General features: G+C 35.0%; 1 protein-coding gene across 1 annotated transcript in view; it reads left to right on the top strand.

Annotated features, from left to right (window-relative positions):
• Positions 1–1,443: 1,443 nt before the first annotated feature.
• The window catches only part of LOC110455766 (TPR and ankyrin repeat-containing protein 1-like), a gene marked incomplete at its 3' end in the record, with an annotated part of 100,500 nt that continues 87,684 nt past the window's right edge, over positions 1,444–14,259 (top strand). Inside the window, exons 1-5 of the mRNA XM_021506127.1 lie at positions 1,444–1,536; positions 7,253–7,399; positions 10,169–10,299; positions 12,474–12,608; positions 13,396–13,558. Of these exons, the coding sequence (XP_021361802.1) occupies positions 7,357–7,399; positions 10,169–10,299; positions 12,474–12,608; positions 13,396–13,558 (472 nt within the window). The remainder of the gene's footprint in view (positions 1,537–7,252; positions 7,400–10,168; positions 10,300–12,473; positions 12,609–13,395; positions 13,559–14,259) is intronic.

Below are 14,259 nucleotides of genomic sequence, written 5' to 3'. Positions count from 1 at the left end.
CCGCTTATATGGTTTATTTTTTTCATTTTATATTATACTTGTTGATTTCGTTTTATTTGTATTATAACGTTTTCATTACACACTTCCATATACAATTGTTTTATTATATCAACTGATTGTTTAAAATTGTGACAACTTGTTCAAATAATATTTATTTCAACAATTCTTTTATTACCATTTATGTTTTATGTACTGCAAATGTATTTTCACAAATTTTAACAAACTTATTTTCATCGTTGTGTTTGTAATCTATGTATATATATGTGTTAAAATATGATTATCAAAATAAATGGTTATGATCAAATAATCTGACTGTGAGTCTTGATGTAATAATGCTGTCATCTGTAACATCGCGATGCAAGGGAGGTAACACATATACCATACTCTCGTAATTTCGAATTGAAGGAATTGACAGTTGATGCCGAAAAAAGAGGTTACTACATTATAATATTAACTGAATATCATTTAAGTGTCGTCTGTGTTTTTGGGTGGTCTTATCGGTGTTTTTTGGGTGTTTTTGTGTGTTTTTGGGGCCTTTTGGGTGTTTTGGGGTCTTTTTGGGTAAATGTGCTACCCCGGTAGGCTACCATTATTCTGACGTTTTATCGACTTTTTTTATATCGGTCTGTCGTCGATCAACCGACGACAAACCGATATAAAAAAGTCGATAAACGTCAGAATAATATTCGGACTATGTAACGCTATGCCTTGTTAAATGCTATCATGTAAATATCAATATGTATACTGTATTAGAGGAAAAGGCGTTGATAAGTTGATATAACTTGTGCCTAATCCTCTACTCAAATTTGGGACAATAAATATGTTTAAATCAATATAAAGGAATGGATATTTAATGGTTTCCCGTGGAGTTCCTTATTCATTTCACGAGTATGGCTGAATACCGATATATTTCACGATTGCATATCATGAGTGAAATATCGATATATTCTGCCATACGAGTAAAATATATAGAGTATTTATAATGGAAAAACTTCAGTGAAATATTTTTAGCCCCCCCACCAAGTCCTTGACCCGTTCCAAACTGACAAGACCAAAACACAATGTTACCTTAATTATTAGTCCTTACTAATATAATAGCGGAAGTAATAGGCACAGTATAAGCGTAAGGTGCGTGAATTAATTTGAATTTACAACAACGTTCCATGTGACTGACGGCGGGAACCGCTGTCAGATTTAACGGGGCTAATTGAAAGCAGCATATTTTACTTCTTTGACGATGTCAGATCACAAGATGCGGTGAAAATGTAATTTGTCTTATATTTGATTATTCTGCTGACTAATTTTACGATATATTTCTGTTGACATTTGTTATTTACGTGAAAAATTATCGGAAATTTTTACGACGATTTTCGTAAACAATGGCGGTCCATTTCCTTGAATTAAGTGCTGCGCAGGCCAAGTGTCTACTTTCAATTTCGCTTTTCGGCGCATATGGTGACACATACTCTTTTGTTGTGTCATTTCTTATCAGGAAGTTGTGAAAATAGTTTGGATGCCATGTTGTTTATGATTAGGGTAAGTATGAGGTTTCTTCCCCGGACAAAAACAAGAAATTGAAGAATAGGCGAAATTATTTTCGTCGAATGCAGGTTTTGTAAACATTGCGCATTACTGATGTGGCAACGGTTTCATGCGCGCTGATATTTGACAAGACTTCTTTTTATTTAATGTTTGCATTCAAATTGCTTGTTTTTAACCAAAATAGAAGTTTTATTCAAAGGTATGGGAGTTTCCTGTTGTCTTTATCACGCGTTTACTAGCCTCTTAGGACTGCAGTTGGGAGCAAACTTAACTTAGTAGTCTGGTGTACTCGAGTTAACACAATAAAATCAACTCCAGTTCACTAGCTTGTGCAATGGAGTTCACATCTTTGTACACATGAGCTAACTCTGAAGTGAACTGGAGTTCACATCGATGTGCACATGAGCCAACTCTGAAGTGAACTGGAGTTCACATCGATATGCACTGGAGTCAATTTCATTAATTTTCTTTATCAAATTATGTCTGGTCTTTTCAGATTTTAATTGTACAAGGGATTACGGTCGCCTCCTAGCTTTGAGCTAGAGGGAATTTCCCTTTAGCACAGTGGTAGAGCGTCGACTGGGAGCCTGGAGATCGAGGGTTTGATCCCCGATGGGCCCTCCCTGTGGTGACCGGCCTAGGGAGTTAGAACCTGGGTTGTGGTGTTTGAAAGCAAACACATTTAAAAGTGGGGCAGTAGTGTGGCAGATTTTAATTGTACATAGGATTAAGGTCGCCTTCTAGCTTCGATCTAGAGGGAATTTCTCTTGAGCTCAGTGGTTAGAGCGTCCGACTAGAAACCTGGGATGGCAGTGGTTCGATCCCCGGTAGAAGTATACTATTCTCTTTCCTGTTACGCATACATATATATATACTACTTTTTACTGTATTCAATTCTGATCAGCAGACAATATCCAATAATGGCATCCATAAACATCTACTTGTCATCACCTTACAAAATATTTGTCAAGTATATAACATGCCCTCATTACAGAGGGCAAAAAAGGTGAAAATGAAACTGCAGCAAAAAATTCCAGGAATACAGTATATGACGCAGCAAGATACAAGATACAAGAAGCTTTATTTAGAGTCACATACATATCAACATATGGAACATTAGTTCTTAAGAGCTATTATTGCGACAAACACAAGTATATAAAATAACAATAACATAATGTAATAGTATTAGTAGTAATGAGTTAATATAAATAGCATAGCAGACAATTTTTACATTACAGGAAAATGCACAGTAATGTCACAATGTCACATGTAAGTTAGACAATCAATTGCACAATTGTTTTAATAATATCACAAGGCTTGACACTTATTTATATTATGTTTTTTATATAAAATTCAGAGGTTTAACACATATTTATGAACAATGTGTTTCTACACTGCATGTTAAAACACTATCTGTAATCTATACAAGTGTATTATACATTCATGCTAATATAGCAAAGGGTAAAAAATGACATGATATACGCTAACAGTGTGGATTAAAAAAACAGCATTTCATATAGTAGAGAAGAATAAGATTAAGAGAGAAAACTAATAGTACTGATAGTAACATAAGTAGTAAAATTTGATTCAATACATGACATATTATATTTATGCACTTTTATTTTGCAATATAAATGAATGGTATCTTTCTTGATGGCAATTCATATAGTTTTTAGAAATTTAAGCCAATTTTGTCTCTTGTTGATATTATAGTACAGTCATGAACTCAATTGAAAAATGGAAAAAAAAACTGGGAACTTGTACAGTGCAACAAAATCAATGTCCTATCCTATTTCTTAACACAGAACGTTATTGGCAATCATTCTTATTTTCCTAAGCTGCTCTGTAAGTGCCCAGGGGTCAATCTTCAACATTAGTGGTAGACAGATTGAAAATGGCCTTTTTGTCTGTTTGTTCTTTCATGGTAGCTAGATTGGCTATTAATTTTTTGCAGCTATAAAATGATAAATTGTAGCTGCTCACAAAAAGTGAATACAAAGAGTGTTTGCCAGGTATATTTGTTGTCTTTCTGTTCTATGAAAACTCAACTATTACCTTCTTCAAATTTCTGGTTATTAAATTGAATATTCAACATCACATACATCCTATTATGGTGAATCTACTAGTGTATGGCTAAATGTAGAAAGGATCGTCAAAATCATATATAGGTGTACAGCACCGGTATGACAATGTCTCAGGTTTAGATATGGTGGATTTTCATTATATGTACAGTAATTTATAAAGGACAGTCAAAACATATGACACTGATTACTAAAAATATAAAATCTTGGTTAGGAAACCAAAAGGTCCAAAGTCAAGGTGTCAATGAAATGAATGGAGGACTGAATAATCTACAAATAATGTAAACAATATATTTTGATATGTCTTTCACTTGTTATTATGCCCCCGTCGTAATTTGACGTACGTATTATGGTATAGCGTTTGCGTCCGTCCAGTTAAAGTTTAGGTGCAAGTTTCTTGACTGGTCTACAGTTCAGTCAGATCATGTGTTATTGTCCTCATTTTTGGCATGGATGTTCATGTGGGGTCTAACAAGGACAATATCAATTTGATTTGGGAAAATAATTCCTATTTTTGGAAATTTTGGGCGTGTTTGCGACTTAACTTTTTTCGCACAATTTCTTAGTTAAAGTTTTGGTGCAGGTTTCTTCAGTGGTGTACAGTTCAGTCAGATCATGTGTTATTGTCCTAATTTTGGGCATGGGTGTTCATGTTGGGTCTTACAAGGACAATATGGATTTAATTTAACAAACAAAATATCGTTGGATAGGGTCAGACAGGCGTATTATGCATCCATTTGTGGTGTTCTTGTTTGCCTTGTTCTTCCTTCGGACTGAATCGGATAAGCTGTATATATGTATTGTGCTTGGTAGATAACTAACATTAATTGGTCTGCTTTGTTACAAAAATGAGTAGTCCAAATCCTGAATCTAATCAATGAAAATTTTCACTTAATTGACCTCATGGAATTTTTGGGAAATGGATGAGTCTATAATGTATACACTCTCGATAAATAAATTGACATGGATCACAAAGAATGTTTTCTGCCTTCCATGCCCTTAGTTTGAAGTTCAGTAAAATACATTAATACTTCAAATGCAGTATTAAAAGAAGGATCCTTCCCAAATTTCACATGGAGGTTCCTCATGGTCCTTATAGTTATGGATATCAAATTTTGGAGCTGATCAAAAACCAAGATGGGTGACAGGTGGCCATCTTGAATTTTGAGAGTTCAAGTTTGTTCTTTCACAAATTTGATACATATTTTTAAGATTTCCAACAAGGGACTTGCTAATAGTATGTTAAAGGAAAATGAAGAGCAAAGAACTTCTTTTGTAAATCTGATAAAGATATTTTCATGTCGGGTGCCAAGATCCTTCTATAGGATCTCTTGTTACTTTATATTACATTCTTTTGTTTTTGTAGAACTAAAATAACTTAGGTCTTGGTATTTGGACTGTAGTTTGTTTATATTAAATAATTATAATAATTTGGTAAAAAATGAGTCACTATGAGCTTTATTTAATTTCACAAGAATCAAACGTGTAATTGAAAAATTAAAAAACAATTCTACCTAAGGAATCGGACAAGGTTACCATTTGGTGTTTCTGCTCCTTATCTGTGTTAAGTCTGTTTCTGCTCCTTATCTGTTTAGAATAATAGGGATACACATGACTGTACACACAAGTATTTCATATTTGTAATGTTCTCACCTTGGGATCAGGTCATCATTGAATTAAAATACAGTAAATGGCAAAAAAACAGGTATTATAAGCTATCCAACCCAATTGGTCTTTTGTTTAATTATCACAAAATTACATTCAAGTTATCAAACCATGCATATTTGTGTAGCCAGATAAAAACCAGATAAGCTATTCAACCCAATTGGACTTTTGTTTTAATTATCTCAGAATTACAGTCTGAGTCATGTTATATAAAAACAAACATATTTGTGTAGCCAGATAAAAACCAGATAAGCTATTCAACCCAATTGGACTTTTGTTTTAATTATCTCAGAATTACAGTCATGTTATATAAAAACAATCATATTTGTGTAGCCAGATAAACACCAGGTAATTGTGGTCTATCAATCCTCACGCTCTGTGGTCTTGTTTTTCATTATCTCAGAATTACATGCGAATTATCAAACTAAATCAAAGCCTGTATACCTGCGTGGCTGCTAGATCTGTACTCAATCAACAAAGTCCACATCGATTTATCACAAGTAAAATGAGATAAGCTGATAGAAATCATTAATTTGATGGGTCTGTATTACTCCTCACAAAAATGTTATCACTTGTTTACTATATTTCACCAGAACAAGTCACACCTCACCGTGTAAACAGGATCTCAAACTAATTAAAAGCCAGGTAATTTGTCAAATTGTGAGTACCTGGAACATGCATGTTACCTGAAAATGAACAAAACAGAAAGTACAATTCATGGAAACGTGTGTGATTAGTATGTATTGGAGTTATTTTTAGAGCTGAAGTATGGTTTGTACTACAGAACAGTGAACCAGTATATATTAATTTAGTTTTGTACAAGAAGAGCACAGGAATGGTACAGTAAGTTGTATATCCAGTTAGTTGTGAACCATACCAACATGTTGATGTATCTTTGTATCTTAAGAGGCAACTAATGGGCCAACTTCAGAATCTAGGGATTTATGTTACATGTATGTCTTAAACTAAGAGGACATTGAAGAGATAAACATTGATCGTGATCTACTGTCCCCATTGTAACACTGGGCCTTTAATTTTCATGTCCTTACTTGTCTTCTCTTCAGGGCTAGAAAATAATTGGGAAGCCCGATAGTCTTGAGATTTGTGAATTCTCCAGATGGACAAGTGGTTCTAAAAACCATTAGCCCATTTGACTAGTCATAATTTGATACTGCTTATCATGGAGAATAATATTAAGTTTGTGGAATTTCCTCATTGACTAGTAATATTGGAAACTACTAGCCCAATTGACTGGTGGTTTTGGAATTAAGATCTAGCCCAGCTCTCTCTTTCCAGTGGTGTTTCCGTGATCCCTGACCACCTGTCTTCAAGTCCATATGACCCTGGCTACCAATTTCCCTGGAAACTCCCTCATTTAAGTCTATACTCACACAAACTCAAAATCTACATCCTGTAGTCAAATGATCTTCTAGTGACTGCAGGGTGTGTGTAATAATCATAACAGGTGTGCCTGAATCAAATGATGGTTTTTGGAGTTATTTGATAAAAAAAAATGGAAAGATAAATTGAGCAGTTTCAGTCGTGTTTCACACACTTTCTCCCTCATTGGAGGTGCTGGAGGTTATAATTGACACCTTTGGATGATATATACTGACACAAAACATTTATAAATACTGGTATAGCTAAACATTAAATGTAGTAGGTCTCTATAGTATTATTTCTTTTAACAACAACAAAACTGTTTTGTCTGTTGATTATTTTATAGGTAATGGGTTAAAACAGTACGCTGTGAATTTAGAACAATTCAATACAGACTGTTAGGCATGTTGTCATAAGTGTTCACCTGCCTGCAGTGTACCAAATCTGCTGTCACTGGAAGCTTGCCCTTCCTCAGCGCTACCATAATGAAAAGGAAAATAAAAGCAACACAAAATAACAAATTTAAATAATGTTTACGTATGAAAAGGAAGAAATATATATGACGGTATTTTTGTTTATTTTAGGTTTGGGTGAAGACCATTTCATGCAAGATGGGAAACATGCAAATGCATTATGATAAAGAACTTTGAATCCCATTTGTGAAGAGTGATTTCTCTGAGGTATCAAAATGGCATATCGAGGGAATCCATCTCATTACAATCCGCTTCAAGGTATGTATATACAAAATATCTAGTTACCTAGATAACTGATCCCATCACACTCAGGTTCAAGGTATATATATTTAAGATATCTAGTTAACTAGGTAACTGATCTCTTTACACTCGAGTTCAAGATATGGATATACAAAATATCTAGTTACCTGGGTAACTGATCTCATTACGCTCAGGTTAAAGGTATATATATATATAACATATCTAGTTACCTAGGTAACTGATCCCAAAACAGTCAGGTTCAAGGTATATATATATAACATATCTAGTTACGTAGGTAACTGATCCGATTACAGTCAGGTTCAAGGTATGTATATACAAAATATCTAGTTACCTAGGTAACTAATCTGATTACAGTCAGGTTCAAGGTATGTATATACAAAATATTTAGTTACCTAGGTAACTAATCTGATTACAGTCAGTTTCAAGGTATGTATATACAAAATATCTAGTTACCCTACTGGAAATGGCTTATTCCACATTTTGATTTAAGAGCTCCAGGCCTTGGTGGTTAGTGTTATACAGTAGTCCCTCGTTATACCGCCACCTTTTGTCCCTTGCCTACTTTGGTGATACATTTGTACAACGAGGTTTCAGTAGGACAGCCAATTGTAGGACACATGTGCCTGAGATGTGCATCTATTTGTAACAAACAATGCATATACATACACGTGTTTGTTTTGAAATGAATGCAAACACATAATATATATCATTTGCAGATTCTAAACATTATAAGTTAATAAAACAAAATACGTTTGTACAATTCACCGTGCGACTTGTAATACAAACCGGGATGCAGAGTACGGACACGTTTAGTCATTACGTGTTTTGATCAGGGGCGTCTCCTACATGTACCTGAGTGGACTGTTTTGTGGGAACCATTTTTTTCTGTCGGTGTATTCAAACATTTAATGTCATGTTTCGTTGTGTTGTATGTTGATTTGTAAAAATTATGAAGTTTATGTAGCAGTGGTAATTGCAATCTGAATTGACCGCCATGATGGAAACTTCCATCTCTCTTCCGCTATAGGTGAGAATTCTATATATGGGTGTCATGACCAAAAATGGAAAACGTAGTAAATATGGCGGCACAAGTAGTAATACCATATTTGGTGATGCAGGCCATATAAGGTAACGGGAATTGAAAAACATCACGCGTGATCTGGCGTGGCGGTAGTTGTTTGAATTCAGTACAGTTCAGTTATTTCGACGATCATACATTATTTGCTAACATTATACTCATGTTAGATGTTAGTTATAAGAAATATTATAGGTTGAACACCCATTATTTTACTCAATCTGCCAGTATCGAATCGATTCATATCTCTGACCGCGTACATAAAACAAACTGTCTCGTCGTCAGAAGCTATGTTTCACAGTGTGCTCATAGCAGTAAAATTAAGAAAATGAAATTTAAAATGTACAAACAACAACCACAAAACACATAAAAACATTTAAGGTGAGTAGTTTGTACTATGTTAACTCGGGGTAACTCTCACGTTTACCTATACAGGTGGATTATACACGCATGACTGAATCATTAATGATAATATTTAATTGACCAATTATCAGACGAAAACGTAAATAATGGCAGTATTGTCAGGGGATAAAACAGTTTTGTATTTGAAATCGTTTGGCGGATGGCGATATGCGGGGGGGNGGTTGGGGGGGTTGGGGGGGGGCGTTATACCGGGGGATTACTGTATTTATAATAATCCCAATATTTGATTTATCATGATACATATTGAAATACATAATCTTTTGTATAGCCTCTAGATAAAACTGTATTGACTAAGTGATGTTGGGAAAGTATAAAATACATGTAGCAATAACTAAAACATGCAAATCACAAACTGTTCAGATCTTTTTGTAATATGTACTGTAAAGAGTTATCAAGGGCCAAGCATGTTGTTTGGTCATATTAAACATTTTACAGAAAACATTCCCAGTATACAATAGATATACAATGTTCAGTTTCCCTCTCTCTTGACAATTTATTTCTAAAAGAAAATTATCTAATGGCTTACGTATATAATTACTTGGCATGAAACATGGTACTGCCTCTGTTACCTGTCCATCTTCTTTAAAGGAAAAAACTTGTTGTCCAGAACAATTAAGGTACATCTAGACATCTGTAGGGAGAATGTAGGAATCTAGACATCTGTAGGGAGAATGAAGGAATCTAGATCTGTAGGGAGAATAAAGGAATCTAGACATCTGTGGGGAGAATGAAGGAATCTAGACATCTATAGGGAGAATGAAGGAATCTAGACATCTGTAGGGAGAATGAAGGAATCTAGATCTGTAGGGAGAATGAAGGAATCTAGATCTGTAGGGAGAATAAAGGAATCTAGACATCTGTAGGGAGAATGAAGGAATCTAGACATCTGTAGGGAGAATGAAGGAATCTAGACATCTGTAGGGAGAATGAAGTAATCTAGACATCTGTAGGGAGAATGAAGAAATCTAGACATCTGTAGGGAGAATGTAGGAATCTAGACATCTGTAGGGAGAATGAAGGAATCTAGACATCTGTAGGGAGAATGAAGTAATCTAGACATTTGTAGGGAGAATGAAGGAATCTAGACATCTGTAGGGAGAATGAAGGAATCTAGACATCTGTAGGGAGAATGAAGTAATCTAGACATCTGTAGGCAGACTGAAGGAATCTTAACCTTTAGTATGGATCTAGGCCAGATGGTTTGAAAGGGACTCTATTCAAAACCCAGTGTCACTTCCCACTCACATGTTTTTGTCTTTTCTTTACAGATGTATTTCCAGAAGTGTTTATTATGGATCACTTGACAAGGTTGAAGGCGAATGCACAAAGCTTCGTGGACAACAAGATGTACCCACAAGCCGTCAACATGTACACTGAGATCATACAATTCATAGCCCAGGTAGTTCTGTCTCAATGATCATTTATACCGTCAAACCTGTTCATGTGACCACCTCTACAAAGGTCCCACCTGTGTTCAGAGACCAATTTTAACTCATTCACCCCTGAAATTTCATAATGAACTTTACCAACCTTTGATTTGGAAGAGTTCAAATGTGTCTTCAGGGTTTAATGTGTTAATGTTCCCTATTGTCTAGAAAAATGGCAGCCAAAGTATCGGCATGAAGAAGACAATTAACATCAGTTCTTTGCTATATCTTCCATCTGCATCATCCATGCACAAAAGTATTTTTAGTTTCATGAATAATTCCATAATACTATATTTCTGCAACTATTAATTCTACATAGCGTCCTAATATATTATTTCTATCTAAATGTTCCACTTTCATCATGTGTCTTCGTCGGTGATGTTTATCAAAAACAACGTTACTTCCCGTCACTAATATCTGCCTTTGCAATAAATACTGTTGATCTAAATGAACATATTAATAAATGCCAGTGTATACTTTTATCATCATAACAATATGAATTAATGTTCCCTCATGTATTTACATAACATCACATTTTATCAAACTTATTGAATTACCAAGGACTAAAGTAATTAGTTAAAAAAAACAGGTTATATAAAGGTTATATTAAATTCTCTTCTGACAATTCTGGATGATTTTAAATTCGAGAAAAAGTTGTAATATATATGTTTTATCTGAGGAAGATGAACACTCTTAACAAAGTATCATGTAAAAACACTATCACTTTTGTTGTCCTAAAATGGATTTAACTTAAACTCAGAACAGATTATTAGTCGATCATCAGAAACTCGGAACAGATTATAAGTCGATCATCAGAATCTCGGAACAGATTATTAGTCGATCATCAGAAACTCGGAACAGATTATAAGTCGATCATCAGAATCTCGGAACAGATTATTAGTCGATCATCAGAAACGCAGAACAGATTATTAGTCGATCATCAGAAACTCTAAACAGATTATTAGTCGATCATCAGAAACTCGGGACAGATTATTAGTCGATCATCAGAAACTCAGAACAGATTATTAGTCAATCATCACAAACTCAGAACAGATTATTAGTCGATCATCACAAACTCAGAACAGATTATTAGTCAATCATCAGAAGCTCAGAACAGATTATAAGTCGATCATCAGAAACTCAGAACAGATTATAAGTCGATAATCAGAAACTCGGAACAGATTATTAGTCAATCATCAGAAACTTGGAACCGATTATTAGTCAATCATCAGAAACTCAGAACAGATTATTAGTCAATCATCACAAACTCAGAACAGATTATTAGTCGATCATCACAAACTCAGAACAGATTATCAGCCAATCATCAGAAACTCAGAACAGATTATTAGTCAATCATCACAAACTCAGAACAGATTATTAGTCGATCATCACAAACTCAGAACAGATTATTAGTCAATCATCAGAAACTGGGAACAGATTGTTAGTCGATCATCAGAAACTCGGAACAGATTATTAGTCAATCATCAGAAACTTGGAACCGATTATTAGTCAATCATCAGAAACTCAGAACAGATTATTAGTCAATCATCAGAAACTGGGAACAGATTGTTAGTCGATCATCAGAAACTCGGAACAGATTATTAGTCGATCATCAGAAACTCGGGACAGATTATTAGTCGATCATCAGAAACTCAGAACAGATTATAAGTCGATAATCAGAAACTCGGAACAGATTATTAGTCAATCATCAGAAACTTGGAACCGATTATTAGTCAATCATCAGAAACTCAGAACAGATTATAAGTCGATAATCAGAAACTCGGAACAGATTATTAGTCAATCATCAGAAACTTGGAACAGATTATTAGTCGATCCTCAGAAACTGGGAACAGATTATAAGTCGATCCTCAGAAACTGGGAACAGATTATTAGTCGATCATCAGAAACTCGGAACAGATTATTAGTCAATCCTTAGTTGTATACAAACTCGACTTATTTTACAACAATTATGGAACAAGTTTACCAACTTAAATTGATCCCTCTTGTTAGTGTAGATGGAAGCGTGCAAACTAAAGGATCTTAATTTAGGAGAAACAGCAGAACCTGGAGAATCCTTCTTCAATAAAATATTCTAATCAATTAGTTATTAATTGATGTTTTTGTTGATTCTCCTCCCTTTTCTCAGGTACCTCAGCTCTGCCTGGAGGAGTTACCGAAGGCCCTCAGTAACCGGTCATTGGTCCTAGCCAAGATGGGAGACTATGGAGGAGCATATCGGGATGCCAACAGATGCACGCTTGATTTTCCTACTTGGCCAAAGGTAGTGAACTGTGTTCTCTGTAGAAATTGATTACAGCCCCATTTTAACCCTTTCACCACTATAGACCATATAATGGACTTATCCAGATCAATGCATGGTAGAGTTAATTAAAGTTACATAGGGGTGAAAGGGTTAAGTCAGTTAAACTGGCCAATTCCTTATTGTTTCTCACTTTGTTGAGATCCATTTTCAATCTGAGATTTTTGCCTATTCAGACCAAGAGTCACTCTCTCAAAGTACATGATAATTCCTGTTTTAAGTTGAAGATAACATTTAAGAGGTGAAAGCCTTATTTGGGATATATATCAAACTCAAATCATGCCTGTCCAGTGTTCTCATTAAAATCTGGCTGCTGGCAAAAGTAGCCTGGTGTTTATCAACTTGGAACTGGTTATATTTTCAGATGTATTCGGTTAAAAGCTCATTAGAGCTTATGTTTGTAGTTTGTAACTATACCGAATTAAAATAAATTTTCATATATAGAATACATACAGGTTAACATTACAGCATGTGAACATTCAACCAGTTTTTTTTTGTCCCAAGTTAAACACTGCTGCCAGAAACATGTACCTTTCCAAAGCCAAAAAGTATTTGGTTTTCTCCAACAGAAGAAAAAGTCATAATTCATTTTGATTTGTATACCAAAATAGGACTTAATATCCCAGTCCATGAATGCACAGCTTGCTGTTAATTTAGAGAGTAAAAAAATTACACAATATTTAGATTACTCTGATATCTTTTTGATCTTTGATAGGGGCACTGGAGATATCTGTTTTATGTTTAATAGGGGCACTGGAGAGCAGCAATGGCTTTGAAAGGTTTAAAGGACAATTACAACTCCCTCAGACCTCTCATAGAAGGCTTCAACCTGGTGGTTGGACTGTATCCTGAGGATAGTGAAACGGTCAACTTTATGGTAGAGACGGTCAACACAACATGTTCACTGAAAGGTAAACTTCATGGTATCTAGGGTATCCAATAGATAATATTAGGGTAGTTTAAAGTGGGGTATTCTAAAGATGTGTATGCATTCCGCATGTTTTGTATGTATCTGTCACCCCATAACTGCATATGTGACGAACGAATCAATTGAAATAGGGTGGAAAAGATCTTTGGTTTGGTTTGGTTTGGTTTGTTTGTGTTTTACGACCTATTAACAGCTATGGCCATTTAAGCACGTGCCAGTTTTTGGTGGTGGAGGAAAGCCGGAGTTCCCGGAAAAAACCCACCGACCTACAGCCAGTACCTGGCGACTGCCCCACGTAGGTCTCGAACCGCGACCCAGTGGTGGAGGGCTATTGGTAGCAGAATGTCCTACGCCTTAACTTCTTGGCCACAGCGGCCCCTGGAAAAGATTCAAACACCTCACAATACAAAACCTATTGCTGTACATTAAGATGCATATCACAATTTATATTTATGCTGAAAAAAATAACTTGACAATTTTTGAGCAAAGTATTTTACAACAATTTGTTGTAGTGTTAAATATTTATGTGTTTTTGTAGGGTTTTAATTCTTTTGGATATGACTGCACAGTAGACCACATCTTTACTGAAAGATTTCAACACAATATGTACACTCAATCTTGTTCAGAGTTTAATAAGGAATTGATTATTAATTTCAGTATTCCAACACAATATGTACACTTTTT

This window comes from Mizuhopecten yessoensis, unplaced genomic scaffold (assembly GCF_002113885.1).
Source record: "Mizuhopecten yessoensis strain PY_sf001 unplaced genomic scaffold, ASM211388v2 scaffold8373, whole genome shotgun sequence".
Taxonomy (NCBI): Eukaryota; Metazoa; Mollusca; class Bivalvia; order Pectinida; family Pectinidae; genus Mizuhopecten; species Mizuhopecten yessoensis.
The sequence above is the reverse complement of the archived record's forward strand: the minus strand, read 5'-3'. Positions and strand labels throughout refer to the sequence as shown.